The following is a 24,898-nucleotide window of genomic DNA, read 5'->3' as shown; positions in this document are numbered from 1 at the left end:
GCAAGTAGGGTTAGGGGCAGTGAGAGGGAATTAAGTAGCTCTGTGCATAGGTCGTTCAAGAGGCTAGCAAAAGCCCATACATTTGATCACTTGGGCTGGTGACAAATGAAGGAGATAGAAGTATTGGACAATGGAATCTTATATTTCTATTCTGAAGTAAGTCCCTTTGAGTTCAGTGGAACTTACTCAAAAGTAAGCATGTATAGTAAGGGTGTTGAACCTCTTTCAGCCTGAGGGCTGAATTCCATTTCAAAGAATCTCTCGGGGGCTGCATTCCAGCGGCCTCGAAGTATCAACATATTGTAGCTTAAAACCCTTACTGCCAGTAACTAGCATTTTTTAGAATGTGGGTAAAAACTGCAGAAAAGAAGGGAAACCATCAAACAATTGGTGATTGAGAGAAAGGGGCTGGGGGAGGAGTGTGGCCATCTGGGGAACCCCAGAGGGCTGGATTTGGGACCCCAGCCCTGAGTGCACCTTTGGTACATAGAATTGGAGCCAGAAATCTCTAACTGAATCTTGGACATTTGAAAGTATTTTTGCAGCCTTTAAAGCTTAATTTCAGTGTCTATAAGTAATTCCAGATTGTTGGAGCACTTACTCAACTTGCTAATAGCAGCAGTGCATGTGAAATGGCTTTGCAGGAGCACATACACCTTTAAATTTTAGTAGAGGGTCCACAAAACGATGGTTTGTTCACCTTAGTGAGATAGGCTGTCCTTCAAACTAGGAGGCATGTTTGCTTGAAGGAAGTTCCCAAATATGTTACTTGTATATCAATAGCAAGAAGCTTCCTGGTATAAATGTTTTGGACTAAGCTCAATTCAGATGACACCAAACTTCCATTTGGTTTACGTTACCAGAGTTTAGAGCCCAAACTATGGTTTGAGCCTTCAAGTATCTAGGAAAGCCACAGTCCAGACATCCTTGTCTGCTTTCATTTTCTGTCTGCTCAGCCCTCTAGACTCTAGGTTTGTGGCCTCTGGAAGCAGATCGGTGGCAAGAAATCTGGCTAGTCTATTCAGACATTCTTCTAAACCATAGTTTGTGCAAATCATGACTTGCAAACCCGCTTCCAACCATTTGCTAAAGAATCCCAACCTTTTTTTTGTTCTGTCAGTGCCTACGCTCCCTCAATACATACCTGTCAGACTGGATGCTGGCAGTGGGTGGGGCAGAAACTGGCAGTGGGCTGGGCAAAAACTGGCAGTAGGTGGGGCCAGAGTCAAAGGTGGGCAGGACCACTCTCTTTTTCTTTCTGCCACCCTTCTCTTTGTCCCTTTCATCCTTTCCTGCCACCCATTCCCCCCCTCCCCCTTTCTCCCCCACTCAGCTGGCTGCCAGGGGAGGGACCGATCAGTCTTGCTAGAGCCCTGAACTGATCACTTGCAGAGGTCTGTGGAAATTAGTCCAAGACTCCAAGGCCACATGTGACCCAAGAGTTGACCACTCCTGCTGTGGGGAATTATTTTCAAACCTTCAGAAAAGATGGGAATTCGTTGAAAATAACCCTCTGTCCCTAGGGTTGCCAGATCACCCTGAAATTGAGAGGATGCAACCTGGGACCTTAAGAGTGGTGCTTGGCAGATCAAGGGGTGGGACATGATGGGAGCCTTGTGATTCCTGGCAGGAGCGGTAGATGGTGCTGGTTTTGCCTGGTGCCTCAGGCTGTGTAGCCAGATGGGCAGCATGGCCACAGAGTGAATAGCAGAACATTTCAAGCCAAGCAGAAAACAGCCTGCCCTCTTGATTCTGACCCCACACACTTGAGAGCTTACTCCTTCCCCTGGAGATCCTGAGAATAAGGCTAACAGCCTTAAAACTCAGGTCATATCCTGAGACCTGTCGATCCTGGACATTGGACACATTTGTGGTTTCTCTTCTGCTGCCGTTTTGGTTTAGAGAGGTAGAGAAGCATGTGCACGAAGAAAACATAGCTCTCATTTTTGGCAGTGTGCAGTATAATGCATCAAAAAGGAGGACAGAACGGTATGTTTCTTTTGTCCTAGGCCAGAAATCTGACTCTGCAATTTTTTAATTTAAAATCAGGCTTTTACACTGTGGTCCCTGAGCTTTCGATTCATTGGATTGCTGTGAGATCACAAATTGCTTTGTTATGCTGTTTGCAAGAAAAGGAAAAATTGGTAATGCCAGCAAAGACTGACTACTGGCTCTTGGCAAGGAGCAGCAGAAGGAGTTCTTATCTTCCCCTTCCCTGCTCCCCCTGGCTGCATCCCACAGGACCATCATTGTGTGTTGGGGGGGATTCCACCCAATGGGAGAGGCTTTTTATTTTGCTTCTGGCAATCTGCCTTGTGCTGGAAAGTTGTCATGGTTCCCAAAGTGTGAGATGGGTACCCCCTAGCAATGCTTGAGCAGTTGCTAGGGGATGCTCAATTTCTTTTGTCTGTCTCTTTCCCTTCCTCCTCCCATGGAAGGCAGATGACTAACCCTATTCAGCTCCCAGAATGCCTGTAGCAAACATCTGGGATTCTCCCAGGCAAGAGCCTCAGAAAAGTGTGTGTGTGGGGGGGGTGAGCTTATTTTTTCTCCCTTCCCCAAGCCCCTGCATTCTGGAGTTTGTGGTTGCAACCCTCAAATGCAGCAGCGAGACTCATTGAATGCCATAGAGACAATAATGCCAGTGCATCTGGTTTGGGATCTTCAGAACTGAGCTGAGGTCAGGGTTGCAGGAGAGGGACTAAGTGGGGAGATAGACTCCCTCTCCCCACCATGCACTGATGAGTCTCCATTAGTGTGGTGAACCCTAGAGTAAATTTATTTAAACAGCAGAGCTCTGGCATAACATTAGTTTTCTCTAATAATTCAAACCACTTTTTCAACCTGTTCTGGTTCAGACATAACGACAGCCCACATGGCACATGTAATGACAGCCCATGGGTTAAATAACGCATGGGCTGTCGGGGGCGAGTGGGAGAGAGCAGAAACACTGCCTGCAGTATGGCTACCACTTCTGCTTTCACTCAGCAACCTACAGTCGGCTGCTTTGCAAGTTGCTGAGCGTGACATGCAAACGTAGACTGCTGAGTTATTTAGGGGCTAAACAACCCAGTGGTTATCCCAGCAACAAACCATGGGAACAAAGCCAATGTGACCTGTTTTTTTCCCCTGAAACTGGAGAAGGCATGGAGCTGGTGCAGACATGACCACAGTTAACAGATCAGGAGTGGTCTGTCTGCACGATGGCATGTTGGTCTGGTTCAGGTGTAAGTAGCTGCAATAGCCCCTAATCTTGTCATGTATTGCAGAGGTGGGGGGATATTGTGATATAGATGGGGGTATAGCTGGACAGTCCATTCCCTTCTCTTCATAAGAACATAAGTCGAATTTGGCCAAAGGTGTATGTAGCCCAATGTTCTGTTGATGCAGTGATCAGCCATCTGCCTGTAGGAAGCCCACACGCAGGACAAAAGTGCAAAAGCACCCTCCCATTTATGTTTCCCAGAAACTGGTATATAGAGGGATACTGCCCCTGATATTGAAGTAATAGTCATCATGACTAGGCATGTAAAATTTTCAGACATTTTAAAGTCATGAAGGGGGAAAAAACATTGTTTTCCCAATTTTGGGGTGGGTGGGGTAGAAATTTGGGGGAACATTAAAGAATATATGAAATACTTACTTTTGGTGCTCTTATTTATTTATTTATTTATTTAGCTTCATTAGGCAATAGCCCAAGCTCTCTGGGTGGTTCACAAAAATTGTGAACTGCCCAGAGCATGAAGCAATATAAAATATGAAAGCTTAAAAGTACAATATAAAAGTACAACCAGAATAAAACCTAGCAGTAATGCAGAGATTTAAAATACAGATTTAAAACAGCAGAGCTAAATGACTGGAATGCTAAAATGCTGGAAAAATAAAAAGGTCTTTACCTGGCATCGAAAGGAGTACAATGAAGGTGCCAGGTGAACATCTATAGGGAGCTCATTCCACAGCCGGGGTACCACAGCAGAAAAGGCCCCCTTCCTGGTAGCCACCTGCCTCATTTCCCTTACAGCCCCAAAGTCACATTGGGCACAATCCTATGCATGTTTAGACAGAAAAAAAATAGTCCTACAACTCCTACCATTCCTTAGCCAAGACATTGTATCTTATCTGGCTGGGGAACTCTGGGAGTTGTAGAACTTTTTTCTTTTTAAACATGCATAGGAGTGCACCCTTGGTACTTTAGAAACATAATGAGCCTGTTCAGATGTCATGTTACACCATGATGGTTAGGAGTTTTCAGCTAGCCATGGTGGCTTAGCGTGACGTCTGAATGGGGGTCATACCCAACTGTGGTGTTTTATTAACCATGCACAAACTATGCTCACTAACCACCTGCTGCAAGATGGCTAGCGGTGCTAACCATGGCTTAGCGTGACGTCTGAACAGGCCCTCGTGGTTAACGGAGCACTTCCATAGAGCTCTGTGGCAAGAGCGGCTGAAAATGGCCATTGCAGGAGGAGGGCTGCTGATGGCTCTTGGTGGCCATTTTATTCTTTCTTTCTGATTCCTTTACATAAATAAGCAACAAATAAAAATGGCAGAAAATTGCCATATCGCTAAAATGCGCATGTACGCATTTGTGCAAAATTGCCATATATCACTGAAACACATTTGTGCACAAAATCATTACAGCGATTTAAATTTAACATAACAAAACGTGATGATTTTATGTGCAAAGCAAGTTATACATAATACCTCTTAGCGTTCTGTTTTATTCCTGATCAGAGGGAACTTCAGCAGGTAGTCCCTGAAACATCTGAGTTGTCATAGAAGCCAGAAGCAGGGGAAGACTGCTGTTCAGCATCTGTTCCCAATTCTGTTTGTGAGGAATTGGTTGGGGTGGAGTTTAGGGAAGTCTGCTCTGAAGGAAAAGCAGCTGAGAGCTTATTTAGCTTGGGAAGACTCTCTTATCTTTTAGGAATAACATATTTAATTTAAGAATCTTTAAGCAGTCTCAGCCTATTATTTGACGGGTGAGATTTTATTCTCTTTTGTCTAATTAATGATGTCTATTAATGAACTTATTTTTTGTTCATTTTGAATGATTGTCTCTAGTGATGGCTCTCCCATAGGAACCGGGCTACTGAGTTTCTTTTAGATACAGAAGGTTTATTTTGGTGGCCATCCTTTGTAGAAAATACTGGATTTATATCTTATGTAAGCACTGATACATGTGAAAGCCAAAGTCTCATGGATGCTTTACAGAGCTCAAATTACACGGATGGGAAGAGCAGGGGGTTCTGCCCTCTTAGCTGCTGTTTTTAGAAGCCTGCAGTGAGGGCCACAGTCTAATATTGATTAATGGAGATTGTGGATTTTAAAGGCACCCCCCCTCCCCAATATGTGCAGTGCCAGTTTAAATTAGATGTTGGGTGCCATGTCTTGACCCCATTGTAAGGAGAGGGGGTCTCTGTCATGCCCGTTAGGCATTCCCCTCATGTAATTTAACGATTGAATGAAGGGGAGAATAGGGTCATGCCTGCTGGCCCCACCCCCATTTTCTGGGGAATCCTGGCTTTACCTGAATGAGCTTCATGTTAGCAGATGCAGCCCATGCGATGTCACTTGGCTCCTTCCACTCGTGGCTAAACAAACTAAAAATGCTTTGTTTTGCATGCCATCCAACTCCCAGCTTGTCACACCCCTTACAAGCCAGGATTTGTAAATCAGGGTTTGTTCTTGGTTTGCGAACCCTGGAGTTCAGATGACACACTAAACCAGGGGTAGAAAACCTGGTGCCCTCCAGACATTTTGGACTACAAGTCCTGTAATTTCTGGCCATTGGCCATGCTCACTGGGGCTGATGGAAGTAGCAGTCCAAAATATCTGGAGGGCATTAAGTTACCTAGCCCTGTGTTAAACAAACCATTTTTTGTTCGCCAAGCAGGAGCAAATAGGTTGCATGCACCAGCACGAAGCTAATTCATGGTAAGCCAGGCTTCCTTGGAAACCTGGCTTACTGTTCCACATGAATGCAGCCATTTTGTGTGTGTGGATTTTATTAAAATATGCACAGAAAAAATATTAATGTATACATGTGTATTTTCTCTTATACAGCAGATATAATATCTACAGTAGAATTTAATCATTCTGGAGAATTGCTAGCAACAGGAGACAAAGGCGGTAGAGTTGTCATCTTTCAACAAGAGCAGGAGGTAAGTTCTTCATTTGCATTTTCTGTTCATGCCCCCCTTCCCAATCTCACGTAGTGACTTCAAGAGGGGATTGTGCCTTCATGTGGAAATTATGGTCTCTTTAGCATGTTCTAAGAAAGTTTAAAACAAGAATCTTCCTGAAAAGTGCCATGTGAATAATTGATGTGAGCGTGTGTTTGTTTCAGATTCACACTGTGGACATGTTGCACTATGAAGGAAAACATATAATTTATGGTAGATGTGCATGCCTTTATGAAAAAACTGATTAAAGTCCTTGAATGCAATCCAAACAGGGCAGCCATATGTTTGTTCATATTAGGGATGTCATTTTCTGGAGTTTTACACAAATTTAGTTGTAGAAAAGTACATTAAAAAAAAACCTAGCCAAAAATGTGCATTTCCCACATAGGGTAAAAGCAGAATATGCACATTTTGGGGAAGATTTGTGCATTTTGTGGAAGACTTGTGCATTTTTGCAAATGTGCACATTTTTGGAAATTTGGGAAATTAGAAAAAAATCCTATTGCACCAATGAGCAGACAACAGAACAAAAGGCACCTAACAGTCCCAATAAGGCAGACAGAATGAATTTTACAACATTTGTACATCCCTAGTTCGACATAGACATAGAATCATAGGGTTGGAAGGGATCTACAAGTCCATCGAGTCCAATCCCCTGCTCAATGCTGGAAGCCTGATTCCCAGGCGGTCTCCTATGCAAGTACTAACCAGGGCTGACCCTCCTTAGCTCCAAGATCAGATAAGATCAGGCCCATGTTAAGAGCATATAGAAGCCCCATCGTGTTCACTATTCCCAAGTAAACATGTGTAGGGTTGCAGCTAGAGAGTGAAAAATGAAATTGTAGAATTAGATCCTATATTTTTAAAATTAACCTACATGCACACAGCAAACCGTAGAAATTGGGAGTTGATTACTTCTCCTTTATGCTAAGTATTAGATATCATATAATGTAGCTGGAATGGTGAACTAATATATTCCAAACTATCCTATTTATATAAGATCTAAAGAGGATAAAATTAAGAATGGGATAAAATTAAGAATTGGTGGGAAAAGTAAAGCATATGTACTGGTAAATGTAGAACATATATGAAATGTTTGCATACGTTCGCCTCATGACAACATTTTGTGAAGCAATTTAAGATTGGTGAAGGGTTGTAGCTCAGTGGGTGGAACGGATGCTCTGCCATATAGTCCAGTTGCAATATGGTTTGAAGTCAAACTAACTGAAAAAGAAACCCAGGCTGCCCTGTTCAATCCATACAAGCCGTGTAGTGAACATATAAAAATATAGCAAGTTACAATTAGGGGAACTTTTCCAAAATTGGAGATTTCAAAGATGGCCACCACTCCAGTGTGATCTAGCTTTGAACTTCAGCAAATACAAACAAAAGTACCATGTGCATCAGCAAAATGCATCTGTTGCTTTCTACCTTCAATAACCTTAGATTTTCAGTGACAGAAGATATATAATTTGATTAAAAACTTCCAAAATCATCAACAATGCACATCATACACTGATGAAAAAATCATACTAAAACATCTTAGATCATTTCCAGTAAATCAGCACTGTACCAATGCCTAACTGTCATTAAAAAACAAACAACTTCAGTACAAAATATACACGAAAGGATGTTTAGTTTGTATGGTGTCTCATCAGACCACTGTGACAAAGTGCGGGTGACGCCAGCTGGCGCCATTGAAGTATCCACATTCCACTGTTCACTGTAGTCCTTCCTTTCCCAACCTGGTACCCTCCAGATGTTTTGGACTACAACTCCCAGCATTCCTGACCATTAGCCATGTTGACTGGGGCTAATGGGAGTTGAAGGCCAAAACATGTGAAGGAGTCCAGGGTACAGAAGGCTGCTGTAGTTCATCTTTTCCACATCTGTGTTGGCCACTCTTGTTCTGAGGCTTGCACCTAAATGCTTTAAGAAGCTCAAGGAGCTGATGCTATGTATGTTTTTAAAGCATATAGTCTTCTGAAATTACCCATCCATAATCTTCTATGCTCAAACAATCTGCTTGCCCCATCCAACACTGTATTTGATATTACTCATGTAGACTGTGATAGGAGGAAGCATGTGAACTTCTAGAAATGATGTACTTCCACATACTCTCACAAAAGTGTTTGTAGCACAGTGTGTCCTGGCTTTCACCAAGTGAACCATTGCATAGGCAAGCAATTGCCTTTTTACCAGCTTTGAAGACTCGAATTTTGGTTACTTTTTCACTTGTTTGATGAAGTGTGCATTTACTTCTTAGTTTCTGCAAATGCACATCTTTCCCCCATGCCGAACACATGAGAGGTACTGTCACAGCTACCGGATTCATGTGCAAATGGTAGGTACAGCATAACTTCTGAGCCAAATTCTTCCTTCAAACATGTAATGTTCCATACCTTTGGCTGGTTCTTAGAGTTTTGATTTCCCTCTGAGGTGAAGACTGACATCTGAATAGTGCATCTGTGGAGGACAGCTCTTCTATGTTTATTTCACCTGCTATTGCCTTATCATACACCGAGGGAGCAATCCTATGGTCTCTAGACAGTGGCTAGATGGCCATAGGGTATCTGGTTTTCCAGGAACCGCGCTCCGAGGTCGGTTCCTGGAGAACTGACTTCCCCCCACTTCCCTGTGGCCTCGGAGGCAGCGCAGAACAGCCCCATCCTCCATGCTCACAAGAGGAGTGCGGAGCGGCCGAAAAGGGGCGTGTCTGGGGGCATTCAGGGGCGGGGAGGGCGGAAATGCCTGTACGACATATCCAATGTGCCGTACACCAACCTCCTCCCCTGCCCAGCCCTCCCGCGGCTAAACAGCTGCAATCAGCTGTCTAGCCAAAAAAGCAGGGCAGGAGAAGCACAGAGGGAACAATCCCCTCTGCGCTTCTCGTGCCCCGCATTGGATAGGCGGTCGCCTCCGAGTTCGGAAGTGGCCACCTATCTGAATAGGATTGCGCCCTAAAGCAGTTTCATCCAGGTCATCACCCTCAATCCCTGAAGTTAATTCTTCACTGGAGCCACTGCCTACATATTCATGACTAGCATAGATACATGATGCATGAACACTGGTGCAATTGCAGCAATTATACCCATTCCACAGAAAGTGCGGTTTCCATCCAGTGTCCTGGTGTCGTGATCTACATTGTTTTCCCTGTACTTGCTGTACTGAATTACAGTAGCGCTAGGAATATCTGTACTGTATAATGTGGCTACACACAGTTCAAAATTCCTAGCTTCAGAATAAGGTGAACAAAAGCTGGTTTTATGCAGCATTTCTATCATAAATTTCGATGCAAAATGATGATGTAATTGCACACCCAGGTCTGTCTGCAATGGAGCAGTGGTAGCTCTTTGCTGAGCTGCTTGTACAGTGCCCTGACCACAGCAGCTAATTTCACGTCTGTGTCTTTATTTGTAAATATTGTCCTTAAGAAAAGTTGCAATGGATCTGGAATAATACACTTCTGAAAGTCACCTGATTCTAGGTCTTTGGGAGATGGAGACACAGCTTTAGACACAGGCATACACTTGCATCATTTGTAAGAACATTTAATTAACAATTTTGAAGTAGTAGTAGATTTTTATTTAAAGATTGCTGAGTGAATTGTAAAAAATTATCTTTTAAGGGCAAAGGATATTCATGTATCTTACATAAACTATTTTTATTTATTTTAATTGAATTTTTCCAGGTAACAATGAACAGTAACAAATCCAAATAAACCACATGTGAGTGAGTTTCTTTACAGTGTTTCTGATCAACTCAGGATCTATAGTTGGTAGAAGCAAGATTATCTGATAAAGTTATCACTCATCATCCTAATAGATCACACTATAGAGTTCCATGTGTCTTAGGATTTTGTTGTGTATTTTTCTCAGTATTAGCAAATTCAGTAAATGGATACCATATTCCATAAAAAGTGTCACTTTCTACTTGGCCTCTTTGTACTTGAAGATGTTTAGTGAGTTTCTTCACTAGTGCAAGGTCCCAAATTGTCTGTTTCCATAGGATAAAAGAAAGTTCATTTGCTAATTTCCAGTTAGTAAATCCAACACCTGGTTGCTGTCCAAATTTATAAATTTGTTGGTCTTTAAGGTGCCAGAGGAAGCTTTGTTGTTTTTACAGAATTACATGTATTTATTTAAGTGTAGAAAGCAACAGATACATTTTGTTGATGCACATGATAGTTTTGTACGTATTTGCCAACTTCAGTGCTGTGTTCAATACCCTACTTATATGGATTAAATAAGACAGGTTTAGTTTCTTTTGCAGTTGGTTTGCCGTTAGACTCCAGTTTTTAGCAGATTGACTGGGCTAATATTTGACATATATGGTCCAAGGATATTGGGTAGCTGGGCTAGGAAAGATCTCTTTCTGCTTGAGACTTCGGAGAGCTGTCTTTCTTGAGTCCCCAGTTGTTGTTGGACTGCAGCATCAGTAATCCTCAGGCAGCATGGCCAGTGGGGTGATGGGAATTGTAGTCGAACAACATCTGAGGACCAAAGGTTGGTAAAGGATCTGTACAGTCCTGGCCTAGATGGACCAATGGTCTAACTCAGTGGGGCTGTTCCAACAACATGCTAACCCACACTCAGTGGTTGAGTGTGGGTTGTTGAACCATGGGTTATTTGTTGAACCATGGGTTAGCATGGTGTCTGACATCTTCCACAGGGTGGCTTGTTAACCATGCAGTGTGGCTTGTTAACCACCCTGAGCAACCCAACAACAAACTATGGGTTCTCAAGGTGGCTTGTTCAAGAAAAATAAGCCACATTGCATGGTCAACAAGCCACCCTGCAGAAAATGTCCTGGGTTCCTACAACATGCTAACCCACGGTTCAGCAAGCAGCCCACACTCAACCACTGAGTGTGGGTTAGCGTGTTGTACAAACCCAGTCATTGATACAGTTCGCATGATCAGTATGGCTTATTAGAGCCATAGTGGGCTGTGGAGCATACCAGGCAGAATTTGCATATTCAGTGCCTGGTGGCTTGTTGTGTCAGGCAAACTCGGTTGGGGGGGTTGTGCGAGGGTTAAATAACTCTCATATAACCCCTGTTCTGTTGGTGTGTTATGCGAGGGTTGTTTAACCCTCACACAACCTCCGCTGCAAGATGACAGGACAGGACAAGCCGTGGCTGGGCACTGAATATTCAAAATAGCTGCCAGCACTTACCGCAGCCTACCATGGCTCAAATAAACATACCATGGTGGGCTGTTCAGTTATGCAAACTGGCTCAGGATGAGGCAGCTTCATATGTGGTGTTGTTCTGCATGAAGTCTTCCTCTTGGTCAAGGGTTCACAGAGCAGCACTATTGCATTTTCTCCTTCTGCTCACGGTCCTTTGGATCCAAGCCATTGTATGTAACTTAATAGAGCACTGCTTTTTCTACCCTCCTCGAACTTCAAAGTAACATTCTTTGTTCTATTAAAATCCTTCTTGAGTAGCCTACATTTGTGGCCATAATAGATTGCCCTACATAGGTTTTCTCCTGCAGTTAATAGAATTGATAGACAAGAGGTGAGCAGGCACTGAACATTTATTAGCACAGGAGATATTTATCATATGAATAGAAAGTGTTCTGTCTATTTTCACTGAATGGCTTTGAAACTGCTTGACCATTTTGCTCTCATAAGTTGTTCTTCTAGAAGCTTCTGCCACTTAGATAATACTTCAGTGTTACTTATAAGGCTACAAATATGCCTGGGGTGTCCAACATGGTGCCCATGGATGCCTCTGTTCGTGCCTTCCAAGCTCCCTGGCCCTCCTGATTTTTAATTTTATTTTAAAGACTGTGTATTGTGTATGTATGTATTTATTTATTTGGTAGGCTGGCATGCTGCAGAGTGAAGGGCTGCCCTCCAGCATCATCTTTATTTGTGTCCAAGAGAGTGGTTCAGTATTTCAGAGCTAACACCACAGCTCTGCCTTCTACTTAGGTTCTTGGGCAGGTTACTTTTCTTTTAACCTCACCAATTTGCCTTCTGGGAATGAGTGTTTTATGGCTGGCTATGTCCACCAGGGTAGCCATTTTATAAATGGGTAAGGCCCCATTGTGGCAGCCATTTTGTGAGAGTGCCCATGGCTATCTCAAAATGCCAACTGTGCCCACTGACCCCAAAAGGTTGGAGACTCCTAGCACATGCACAGTTATTTTCTGCATTTGTGGCCTAAAAGGAAAGGAGAACCTGGTTTTGTAAAGACCGATTGCTTGCTGTTCATTGCAGGTGAAGGAGGTATGGGGAGAGGTGCCTATTTACAAGCCTGCAATGTTTCTGTGGAGCATTTAATAAAAGTTGCTCATTGTTCTTAAAATTCTATTTCCCCCCTCAATATTCCTTAGCGTTCAAGCCACCTAGTCTTTCTGTAATGTCGGGCATGTTCTCTCTGTAACATCAGGATAACAAAGGACTGATGCTCCTTGAGATGATAAAAGTTGTGTCTCAGTTGTATGCTTGCCCAATCAATCAATCAATCAATCAAAATGCATTCACATAAAAAAAGGGTCTTTTAGGCAGAAGGCTAGGTTAGAACAGTTTTCCCTGACATGCTAGCTGTCTTTTGTGCGGGGGACTTCTTTTTAATGGAGGAACATAAAACCTGACCCATAGGCTGAAGTGGTACAGCCCAGGTACAAGTAATCCACTGCAGTGAGAGCTAGAAGTTGGATCCCTCATTTTTGAAAATCCAGCTGTTACTGGACGTAAAATATGTTTGTGTAACAGCTGGGCTTTATATGCTCAGCAGTGTTTCATTTCTGGTTCCCAGTGACCCAAAAGGCAAGTCCAATCTTGTAATCATCACATTACCTGAACAGCTAATTTGAATGACTGCAGACCCCTCACCTCCTTGCTTCATCTTGGGACTCTGAACATACAGGCACTCTGATTTCACCATCGTCAGTTTTTTTCTCCTCCCCATTCTTCCCCTTCCCCCCACCCCATCCAGCCCTGCCAAACTTGCTTTTTGTAACATCTTGCTTAATGAAGGGATCTGGCGATCTCAGAAACTTGCACAGTTTTTTGGGTGATCTTTTGGCTGCCCTAATACATGTATTCTACTAATATGGCTTTTAAAATTAAGTTGCTGCAACACATACTGATCAGTTCTTATGCAAGATCACAAAAAACATGCAAGCTTTATTCATGAAGCACTTGAAGGTACACAATGTTTAAATGTCAACTTTGCACCTCCTCCTACAGCCTTTGTACTTTCCTTCTTTTTTCTTTGGTAACTACTAGTCCTCACCTCAGGCTCACACCACAAAAGTGACTTTGATCTTTTAGTGCCACCTAGTGGGAACACAGCTGGCAACAACTGCCTATCCCACTTTTCTGTTTCAGCTGAAAAACTCAAGGCTACTAACAAAAGAAACTTCTTAAAATGAGGTGGCGGTAGCCAATGAAGGGGCTTCACTTTCCTTCACACTGATGGGAGTTCAAGGGGCTAGGCTGGGCAGCAGTTGCCTTTGGCCAAGCTTTTGGGTTTGATGTCATGAAATGCAGATTTTCTGAGTGTGGTATAAGCATATTCTCTGCGCGCGCGCGCGCGTGTCTGTCTTATTTATTTATTTATTTATTTATTTAATTGCCCATCTGGCTGGTCACCGAGCCACTCTGGGTGATGTACAACAAAAGAACAGTTTAAAACAATACAATACTACATTAAAAACATCGTATTTCTAAAAATACCCTAACCCACCCCAAATACCTGCCTGAACAGCCATGTTTTTAATGCATGGCGGAAGCTCATTAAAGAGGGGGCATGGCGGAGTTCCCGAGGGAGGGAGTTCCACAGAGTGGGGCCACCACAGAGAGGGCCCTCTCCCTCATCCTCACCAGCCTAGCTGTCCTGGCTGATGGGACAGAGAGAAGGCCATCTGAGGCTGATCTTGTTGAGCGGCCTGTCTGGTGTTGCTGGAGGCACTCCTTGAGGTAGGCTTGGACGGAACCGTATAGGGTTTTAAAGGTCAAAACCAACACCTTGAATTTGGCCCGGAAGACAACTGGTAACCAGTGCAACTCCTTCAGTGTCTCTCTCTCTCTGGCTGAGGTGGGCAGCTAAAATGGGATGGGGGGTCAGATGACCCCCCCCCCAGCCTTTGGCATGTCAAATGATGTGAAGGAGCTGGGGCCATGTCCCCTTGCCCCTTCCCGACAGGTGCTTGGGGCGGATGATCCACCTGGTGCCTCAGCTGGGAAATGGCTTTGCTGCTCATGGGCGTTCTCCTATTGGGAAAGCCCCACATACAGGGAAGCTGATTCCTGGCTAATGGATCGGGTGGATCATCTACTCAGCGTGTGGGCTGGGAACTGTCAGGAGCACCTTGGCTGCCTCTCTCAGTAGATTCCAATAGCCAACTCAAGACACAGACGAAAGGATTTCTTTTTAAAGCTTTAATCCTTTTACAACTTAATGACTCTTTCAGATGCGAATCACCAGCGACTACTAAAGCAAGGAACAGCAGGGAGGCCTAAGCTTCAAGTAGGCAGTTGATCCCTGTTTGAAAGAGAGTCACTTGGAGACCCAGAACTTATGGGCTAGGGAGAGATCCTCCCTCTTTCCCTTAGGTCCATGGGAGGCGGCCGTTGCTTGCGCGCCAAACGGGCGCTACGCCTCCTTTCCGCGCCCTCCATCGCTCGTTGCTCTTTGCGTCTGCGTCAAGCATCTAAGAGCCCCCCCCCCCCCGCACTCCCTCATGCCAGGGTCACTATCTATCTTAGGAATGCTGGCAGGAGGAATCTCTGCCAGGTGCTGAGCCTGTGAGGGATGAGCTGGCCCCTCTCCCACGGATTGCTGTTCTTCCTCAGAATCCGAACTGCTCTGAGGCTCTCTGGGCTCAGTTTCCACCCTGACCGGAACCTGCTTGCCTGACCTGCTGTCCTCTCCCATTGGGGGAGAGGACACAGGGCAACCAAAGTCGAGCTGACCAGAGACCTCCGTTCACCGAACACAAGACGTTCGGCTGGTGCTTGCAGAAACTCCTGCAAGCACCAGCTGAGCATTCAGCCTGGCTTTGCTCATCTTTCACATTCCCTGTGAACGAAGCCGGACAGGTGAGCAGCTGCTGCTCCCCTAGAGGAATCCTCTTGTCATCTCCATTTCTTCTCCTCTCCTCCTCCCAAAGCGTCCCCCCCCCAGTAGCCTCCATGCCTAACGGTGGGGCTTGGGGTGGGGAGGGGCAGGTGCCCAGAGAGGGAGCCCAAGCCTCCATGGGCTGTATGGGCAACCTCCTCTGGCCAGATGAGGCCCGTTATGAAATGGTAAACATGGTAAACCTATGCTTGCAGAAAAGCTAGTGTCTGGAGAAGCTTTAAAGTGACCTTATCTTTATGGCTGTATTCAGACGTCACGCCAAACTATAGCATGACGAGAATGACCTGCAGCAGGCCTTGGGTTTGCACACTCTCCCCTCAGCTTGCTGTGTTACCTGAATGTGAATGAACTATGCTCAAACTCAACTATGTTAATGGAAACAAGGCAGCTTCAAACTGTGGCTTATGAAGTTGACTTTTTTCCCACTAACCATAGTTAAGACTAACCACAATTTAGGCTTCAGAGACAATGCTCACTGCAGCTCACTCTTGACGGGCTGAACTGGGGCTAGAAAACAGAAGGAGGTGAGCATCCAGAGTAGATCACAAAGACGAGAAACAGGTTCTCAGGATGCAAGACTGAATTTATTACAAGAAGCTCAATGCATTTCGGCCTTTTTTCTTATTTTAGGCCTTTATCAGGGGGTAAAGAGAAAAGTCTACAGAGATTTTTCATAAAAGATTGTCTCCTGTGTCAATCTACTGGCAACACAGGAGACAATCTTTTGTTGAAAAAATTCTGCAGACCTTTTTCTTTATGCCCCTGAAGAAGGCCTAAAATAAGAAAAAAAAGGCCGAAACACAATAGGGCTTCATATAATTTTGCACCCTGAACTGGGGCTAGGCAACCTGGTGCCCTCCAGATGTTGTAGACTACAATTTCTGTAATCCTTGATCATTGGCCATGCTTGGTGGGGCTTATGGAAGTTGTGGTCCAAAACAACTGGCGGGCACCAGGTTGCCTACCTCATCTAAGTTATGGTTTAACCTGACATCCAAACACAGTCAATGACACAGTTCTCATGTAATGGTGGCAAATCATGGGTCGCCTACCCCTGCTTTAGTTGCTAAATTGCTGAGGGCCACTTTGTGCATTTTTTGTGAAGTGATATTTTTATTTAAATAGCGTTAAATTGCTCCTCTGCCCCCCACCCCCACCCTGGAAGCCTTTCTGGGATGCTTTGGAGAAGCTCTCCTTGGCAATCTTCCCCCTCAAGCTATTTGGGAAGAGATTGGGGATCCAAAAATGCATTCCCTAGCTTGCAACTGGTGGGTGCTGTTTTTAAAAAAAATTGGCACGATCCCCCACCCTTCTCCAAGCTCAGGAGATGGGGGGCAGGTTCCCCAGGCTTCACACTGAGCCTTGAAGAGGCCTGAAGATGTCTCGCTGCAACTCATTGCAACAAGCTTCCTCCCCAGCAAAGATTTGGCTCCACAGCCATACTGGGCCTCAAAGATGCTTGGAGGACCAGCTAAGGGCAGCATGATGTCACAGCCCAGACCTCCCCCTCTCTTGGGAGAGGGACAGGGTTTGGTGGTGAACTTAGATATAGGCTGGCTAAAAAGACCAGCCAAACTACTAATGCACACTTTTTCCCTGGGTATCTTTTTTAAAATAATAAACTTAGCATGTAGTTTATTCATACTAGTGCTGTGCCGAAACCTGTCCCCTATTTTCGGGAACTTTTTTCTCTCCCTGCGAAAGAGGCACTGTTTTTTCTGCCTCTTTCACAGGGAGGGGGAGAATTTCAGAGAATTTTCACCTTGGGGAGGGGACAGGGTTTCCACATACCTTTTTTAAGTGTAGGCAATTCTTGAGGGGCTTTCTGTCTATTTTTCACTTTTAAAAAACACACCTGCATTTCCAGGAGCTGAGGCCTCTACTCCAGCTGGGAGTTCTTCCTGAATGCCTGTTGAAGAGGGTGAGGTCACACAGTCTCCTGGGAGTTCAGAAAGAACTGCCAGGCTGGAGAAGAGGCCTGGGCTCCTGCAACTGCAGGGGTGTTTTTACAAAAACAAAAAATAGAAAGAAGATCCCTCAAGAATTGCCTACACTTAAAAAGGTATGTGGAAACCCTGTTCCCCTTCTCAAGAGAGAATTTTCTGAAATTCTCACCTTTCCCAGCCTCTTCCTTCAGAGTTTTCATTTCTCCCCCCCAAAAATGCCAAAAATGGAAGAGTTGAAATTTTCAGCACAGCGCTAATTCATACCCATTTAAATTGATTTATTACATACATATCCCGCCTTTCTTCCAGGGAGTTCAAGCTGGCATGCATGGTCATTCTCCCCCCTCCCCTTTTACCCTCTCAATGACCGTGTGAAATAGGTTAGGCTGGTCCAATGTCATCCAGTAATCCCCATCATAGAGGGGGTGTGTGAGTGTTGAACTTGAGTCGACCCAGTCCTCTTTTGACACTCCAACCCAGGGATGGGGAACTTTGGGCCAAATTTGGCCCACCCGAGCTCCCCAGATGGCCATACCCATTCTCCTGCTCCCCCCTTTCCCCAACACTGATCTTTGGATAGTTTCCTGGCTTTTCACAGTTCCCCCTGCCCCATTTTTAAACATTGAAATGCCACTCCTAAGGCTTTGTTACTAAAATATGGTGGTAGTCTCGGTATTTGGGCCCTACCCTTTTTGCCTTTGGCTCTACCCACCACAGGAACATGGCCCCCAAGAGCTTTTCTGAAATTGAATTCACCTCTCAGAATGAAAGAAGTTCCCACCCCTGCTCTAACCTCTGCACCACACTAATTTAAAACCTTACCGTTGTTTCACAAAAGGCTACTCATCTTTGTTGTTTTTGCAACTTGCTGATCATACCACCTCATTGTCTCATCATTTTGACATGTATTGGGCTACTTAACACAGCTGTTTCATGTGCATGTACCCCCAGTTAATGTATGGCATGTTAGCTGCTTGCCTGTAGCACAGTTGATGCATAAAGTCCAGTAAAATAGTTTCACCGTTCTCCGAGGATGCATCTATACTGCCAATTTATACTGACTGAATGAGTAATTCCATCTCCCCATGAAGCCTGCAAACTGAAAATCTATGAGAAGCAGTTTGGGGATCAGTAACAGAATTCTCAACATCTTCTGCAAACTACAATTCCCTGTATTCTTTGGGGGAAGCTAGTTCAAGTGGTATAAGTGTTACCCGAGTCAAAGAAATCTTCATTGCTTAATCAGATGAGTTTTAATTGTTCTGTATTAATTTGCACATGATTAAATAACAGTTTTGAAGGGGGGAAATGTACTTTCTTCTTTAGGTGGTGAATGTATATTTATCTAAAGCATTTTCTTACCCCTCTCTTCAGCCAAAAAGGGTCACAGAGTGATTTACATAAGATTAATCATACACAAGATAGTCCCTGCCCTTACACTTAACAATCTAAAAGATATGATACAAAAGGAAAAAAAGGAGTGGACGGAAGAGGAAAACAAGTAAACTTTGGTAGCAGTTCTTAATGTTACACATTTCTTACAATGGCCAGCTGGGATGGAAACGTTTCAGGGAGAGAAGGAGCCAAATGGAGCTAGTCTCTTGATGGAGCCAATAGAATGACCCTGCTTCCCTTCTCTTCCCTTTCTCTGCTGCAGCTTGATGGAATGACTGCTGCCAGGTGACAGTTGACAGGAGCCCGATGGAGGTCACCTCTAAGCAGAGCTGATGTAGCGGCTCTGCTTCCTGCTGCAGCAGACACCACCTTAAAAGAGGCATTCTCTTTCTCTCTCTCCCCCTCTTTCCCTCCTTAGAGGTTTCAGTCAGCCAAACATGCTTAGAAACTCTCCTCAGACCTTCATGCTGAAGTTGACATGCAGGGGATTTTGGGGCTGTGTACCTGCCCTGCTCCCCCCCCCCACACACACACACACTTTTAGCTCTTGCATATTCATCAGGCAAACTGCTTCTCTCGCACACAGAAAGGAATGCCTCTTCTGAGATGTTGCTTGCCATTTGCAGTCTTTCTGTGAGTATTTGTATTTAGATACATATGTTGCCCGATGCCTTTTTTAGTTGGCTTTAAAAGATTTTTAGGTGATTCATCATGCAGGTTTATTAATTAAGGATTACAGCTCTACAGAATGGCAATTAAAATTTGTAGTGTAAATACGTCCACCATCAGTCTGAGAGACTTGTATGTCAACGTACCCAAATGTGTAGTCCTGTTATCAGTCTTATCTCTTGGTGGTTCTCCGCACCCCAGTTCTTACCAGTTGGACCACGCATCACGTGCATGTATATGTGTGTTTGTGAGGGCGGGGGAGAGAGCGAGTGTGATATTGTTGGATCGAGACCAAGTTTACTGTACTTTAGTCCCATTGAAATCAGTGGAACATATTAGTCATGACTAGCTGAAGTACTCAAAATTACTTTGCCACACAGAGATGTTGGATTGTATGTTGGATAATTGTTATTTTATTGTGGGTGTTTTATGATGATTGTTCTATTCTATTCGTTAAACTGTTTTTGCTGTTAAGTTTTTCTTTTGTTTGCTTGTTTGCTATGGCTTATGGCTGAGACAAATAAAATTGAATTGAATTTTTATGCATAATACCTATATAACGTATAGCTCTAATTTATAATGATATATCAAATATAGTTCTCAGGGATTTCAAGAGTAACGTTTTAAGGCAGGTGGGGAATTCCTGGCCCATTTCTTCTCATGCACAGAGGGAAGCGCTGGTGGCAGTTGCAGGATTATGGTTTTTCTCAAACAAGATGGGAGGTGAGAAATGACCATAGCTCAGTGATGGAATATATGCTTGTCCCAGATTCAATTCATGGCATCTTCAGTTTAAGACAAAAAGAGTTCAGGGAGCAGGTAATGGGAGAGTCTTCTATCAGTGATCTGGAGTACCGCTGCCAGTTTGTACGTATGGGAGGGTGGGACCATAGTGAGAGGGAGGAACTGTAGCTTAGTGGTAGAGCATATGGTTTGCATGCTCAAGGTCCTAGGTTCGATATGTGGCATCTCCAAGTGGGGTAGGAAGGAGTCCTGCCTGAAACTGTCACTGCCAGTCAGTGTCAGCAATGGACTAGATAGACCAGTGCTCTGACTGTGTATAAGGCAGCTTCGTGTGTGTGCTTGTTTGAGAAATTTCTACACCACTCTTCATAAAACCTTACCCAGAGTAGCTCACAAAATAAATTAAAACAATAAATATGCAATAAGATTAAACCAGAAAACAAACTCATATTCAGTCATCAGCTCAGAACAATTCAATCAGTATAAAATAATCCTACTGCAGACTGAGGTAAAACAACTCTTTCCCCGTGTTTAAAATACGACTTGCTTTATTCTTGATAATTCACTATATTAAAATGCCTGCAAGAATAAAAATGTCCAGACGTGATGCCTAAATAATAATCAGGAGGGAGCCTGGGGAGCTTCCCTAGGGAGAGAGTTCCACAAATGGCATGCTACTAATGAAAATGCCGTCTCCCATTTTGCCAACTTCCTGCCTTAGGTGGTGGCGGCAGCCTGAGAACGGCCTTGGTGGGAAATCTTAACAGATTGACTTTGGAGAAGGTACCCAGTAAACCAGGGATGTTGAGCCTCTTTCAGACCCAGGGCCATATTTCGTTTCGGAGAAGATTTCAGGGGCTGCATTCCAATGATTGGATGGGCCAAAAAATACCATCATATTTTAGCTAAAAGCTGTTACTGCCAGTAACTAAGCATTAGAAAAGGCACGTCAACATTTTAGAATGAGGTAAAAACTCCACAAAAGCTAGGGAATCACCAAACAACCCGTTGTTGGGTGGAAGGGTGTGGGGCCAGAGGAAGGGGGTGTGGCTCTCTGGGGATCCCAGGCAGGCCAGATTTGGCCCCTGGCCTGAGGTTCTACACCCCTGCAGTAAACAGTACATGGACAAATAGCCTGCCCTAGTATAAAGCTGATCTCTGTGTTCCATATTAACCAAACACCACCCTTCAAAACAGATGATTTCCAGTAGCATTGCAGCTATCCATGGAGCATCTCTTGAAACACAATCTTTTCATGGAGTTCAGCAGACATGTAATTTCACTCACCATCATGCCTGGGCTCGAATGTGGTACCAGCTCAACTGTGCAAAGCAATGCGGAGCAGCCTGGGAAGCAGGAAATGAATGCTGTCCCTAAATTGATAATGTAAGCGAGAGTCATGCCAACACAACGTTAATTACTTTGGGCTGGAGTTCTGCTTAAAACACCACCGGGAATTCATGCCTCGCTCCTGCTCGAAAAAGACACCTGAGATATTTTTGGGATGGCGTCAGCATCCTCTTGCCCTTGGACGTGACACCTGAGCGTGCTTTGTCACCATCTCACAGCATAGCTATGCGCAAGCGAGTGCCAAAGTCTTTAGCTTTTCAGAAGGGAAGAACTTGAATTTGAGTGCCAAAGAACTTTAGCTTGAAGGGAAGAACACCAATGAACTATAACTAGGCTTTCCTACAGCCCAGTAGCTGTTCTTGTGCATTTCCAAAATGCTGGTTCTGCCAAACTTTCCTGTACTTGTTGGGTGGGAGCTAGCAAGACCATAAATTCTGTCTCTGTGTGGGGTGGGTGGGGTGGAGTAGAGAAATGGTCACAGGGCATGGCACAGTAGTCTAGCCCTTAAAATAATGAACTGGTTTTTTTCTACACCTTATTTTTGTAGTGTTGGACATCTTATGATGCAGAGATAGGGAGCCTGTATCTCCTGAGCCACACCTTCACCTTTGCTTTGGGCCCCGTGTACCGCGCTCCATGGCATCTCCTCTGTTTGTCCCCATCTTTCTGTTGTTCAACACTGAGTTGGAAAATGATATGTTTACACCAGCCAACCTGGCAGCGTCCAGACATGTTGGACTGCAATTTCCATCATTGCCAGCCATCATAGCTGCTCTGGTCAGGAATGTTGGGAGCTGTAGTCCAACATATCTGGAAGGCAACAGGCTGGGGAAGGCTGGTTTATAGGAATACTTAAAGCAAGTAAAGGATCCCACAATTCTTTGACTCCAAAGGTCACCACGTATTGCACAGCAGGAAACCCCAGGTTTGCCACATCGTCATGGGTATACCTGAATTTTCAAGCGTATTTTTTTAAGTCTATGCTTATTTATTTTATTTTTTATTTATTTGTATTCTGCCTTTAGGCTTGACAACAGGCCTCCAAGGCAAGTTACAATAAAATAAAATTAACGCACAAGAATCATAAAGAATTTTTTTTAACACAGTAAGCAGCATCACTGCAAGACATCAAAGTGGTGGCCACATATCTGAACACCTCCTCAGCAAACACTCCCTGCAAATAACAAAAAGAAGTCATCTAATTGTCCATGAGCAGGGCAGGCCCCCCCCCCCCCCAATTTGCTTTGAGGTGTGTACTTAAAACATCTAACAAAATTAGGACTGCAGTATTTAGTCAATCAGTTAAATTAAGTTAATGAAGTTTTTAGTATTATTTGATTGACAAAGTGCTTCCAGTTAATTGGGAAGCAGATTTGAAGAGGCATTCCTTCTCGCTCTGAAGAGATGATGCCTCTTCTAAGATGGTGTCTGCTTCAATTTGTGTAAAGAGTGCTTTTCTTCAGAACTGCAGTGTTTGTTCATATGCGAATGAATGCAAAATTTGGTCAATAAGCTCATATACTTGGTTGGCAAAGAGCTCTTTAATTAAGTGACAGTCCCACCTGGCTTTAATTCCCCTTTATTCCCATAATTCTAAACTGTATCTGGCCCATAGACCTATAGTAATTGTTCACTGAATTCCATGAATTTTTCCTGTTTTTCCCCCCCCAGAACAAAACACTATCTCACAGCAGAGGAGAATACAATGTTTACAGTACCTTTCAAAGCCATGAACCAGAGTTCGACTACTTGAAAAGCTTAGAAATTGAAGAAAAGATCAACAAAATTAGGTGGTTACCCCAGAAAAATGCTGCTCAGTTTTTATTGTCCACAAATGGTAAGGCTTTCCTAATTCATTATTGATTTATGAAAGGGTTTCCTATAGGTCTGTTTGTGCAAACCCTCCATCTTTGTTTTGTTAATTTAGCTACCTGTTGCATTGGCTGACTGCAGGATAGAGCATACCTTGTGCCCTTCTTTTTACAAGATCTTCCTTGTGGGCTTCCCAGAGGCATCTGGTTGGCCACTATAGGAAAGTCTTCACTGCACTCTACATGGGGTTGCCTTTGAAAAGCGTTTGGGTACTTCAGCTGGTCCAGGATGCTGCAGCCAGACTGTTGACTGGGACCAGTTACAGGGAGCACATGACTCCCTTGTTGCAACAGCTTCGGGCACAAAGTGCTGGTGACCAGCTATAAAACCTTTATACACCTTGGGACTAGGCTACCTGAAAGGCTGCCTTATCCCATACAAACCTGCAAGGATTTTAAGATATTCAGGGAAGGCCCTTTTCTTGGTCTGACTGCCATTGGAGGCATGTTAGATGGGGACACGAGGGTGGCTGCTTCGAGGATTTAGAACTCCCTCCTCAGGGAGGCTAGGTTGGCTCCCCTTCTGTTGTTCTTCCTCCAGCAGGCAAATATATATCTTTATGCAGGCAGGCCTTTGGCATGTAAGCTGGTCTGCTGCTGAAGGAGGGTTAACTGGTTGGGTGCTGGCTATGTCTCTCGTTTTAATTGATTTGTTTTCATGTTATGTTTTAACCAAGATTTTGTTTTAATCTGTATGTACTGTTAGCCCCCTTGGGCACCATTTTTGGCAGAAGGGCAAGATATACATTAAATTAGGGAGCAGTCCTATGGCTGCTAGACAGTGGCTAGCCAGCCATAGGATATCTGGTTTCCTGGGAGCTGATTGCCCCCCACTTCCGCGCTGCCTCTGAGGCAGCGCGGAACAGCCCCGTCCTCTGCGCTCTCAAGAGGAGCGTGGAGCGGCCAAAAGGGGGCATGTCTGGGGGCGTTCCGGGGCGGGGAGGGCGGAAATGCCTGTACGACACATCCATTGTGTCGTACAGCAGCCTCCTCCCCCGCTTGGCTCTCCCGCGGCTAAATGCAGGGCAGGAGAAGTGCGGAGGGAACAATCCCCTCTGTGCTTCTCCTGCCCTGCATTGGATAGGTGGTCACCTCCAAGTTCGGAGGTGGCTGCCTTTCTGAATAGGATTGAGCCCGTAATGAATGAAAGGAAGAAAGAAAGAGTTCCCTGGTTTCATCCAGCAGGGTTCTTGTTATGTTCTTATCCTCCCAGCTAATGTTGTGGATACTTTGGTGTGGAGGTCTATGCCTGGCTCCTGGCTGCTCCTTGAAACCCCTTCCAAGTTACTCCTGAGGGGAATGGTGTGAGAAGGGGTGTGAGGGGCTGTAGCTATGGTGGCAGGTGGGGAAATCTGCAGAAATCGGAGTGTACCGCTCCTCTGCATCCAAGCCATTTAATTTAAGACTTTGTATTGTTTTGTGTTTCTTCTTGGCCGCTACCATTTTAATCAAGATTCCTGAATGCAAAGATTTGAAGGTCAGGCCACTGGTTGTATCCTTCTTTTGGTTCCGGGACAGACAGACATGCTTGAATTCCTGCTTCTGGGGAAAAAAGTTTTTTGCCCTCTTAAGTTCCGGGCTGTTGGGCAAAAAATTAAGTTCAAAAATGTCAGGCTGCTCTGAGTAACCCACTTAC

At 44.4% G+C, this 24,898-nt stretch overlaps 1 protein-coding gene across 6 annotated transcripts in view; it reads left to right on the top strand.

Moving 5' to 3' along the window:
• Positions 1 to 24,898, top strand: part of PPP2R2A (protein phosphatase 2 regulatory subunit Balpha) — a 103,695-nt gene that overhangs the window by 64,690 nt on the left and 14,107 nt on the right. For 3 of the 6 annotated variants that reach the window (XM_084803944.1, XM_084803949.1, XM_084803946.1), the window contains 2 exons: positions 6,070 to 6,167; positions 23,063 to 23,228. In XM_084803944.1, the coding sequence (XP_084660070.1) occupies positions 6,070 to 6,167; positions 23,063 to 23,228 (264 nt within the window). Of the gene's footprint in view, positions 1 to 6,069; positions 6,168 to 19,156; positions 19,262 to 23,062; positions 23,229 to 24,898 lie in introns of those variants that run through there. The other 3 variants (XM_084803945.1, XM_084803947.1, XM_084803948.1) reach the window with 2 other exon arrangements.

Source organism: Heloderma suspectum, chromosome 6, assembly GCF_057233095.1.
Source record: "Heloderma suspectum isolate Gila_16-S chromosome 6, 16-S_ref, whole genome shotgun sequence".
Classification (NCBI taxonomy): domain Eukaryota; kingdom Metazoa; phylum Chordata; class Lepidosauria; order Squamata; family Helodermatidae; genus Heloderma; species Heloderma suspectum.
Note: the sequence above shows the minus strand (reverse complement) of the source record. Positions and strands in the feature narration are given on the sequence as shown.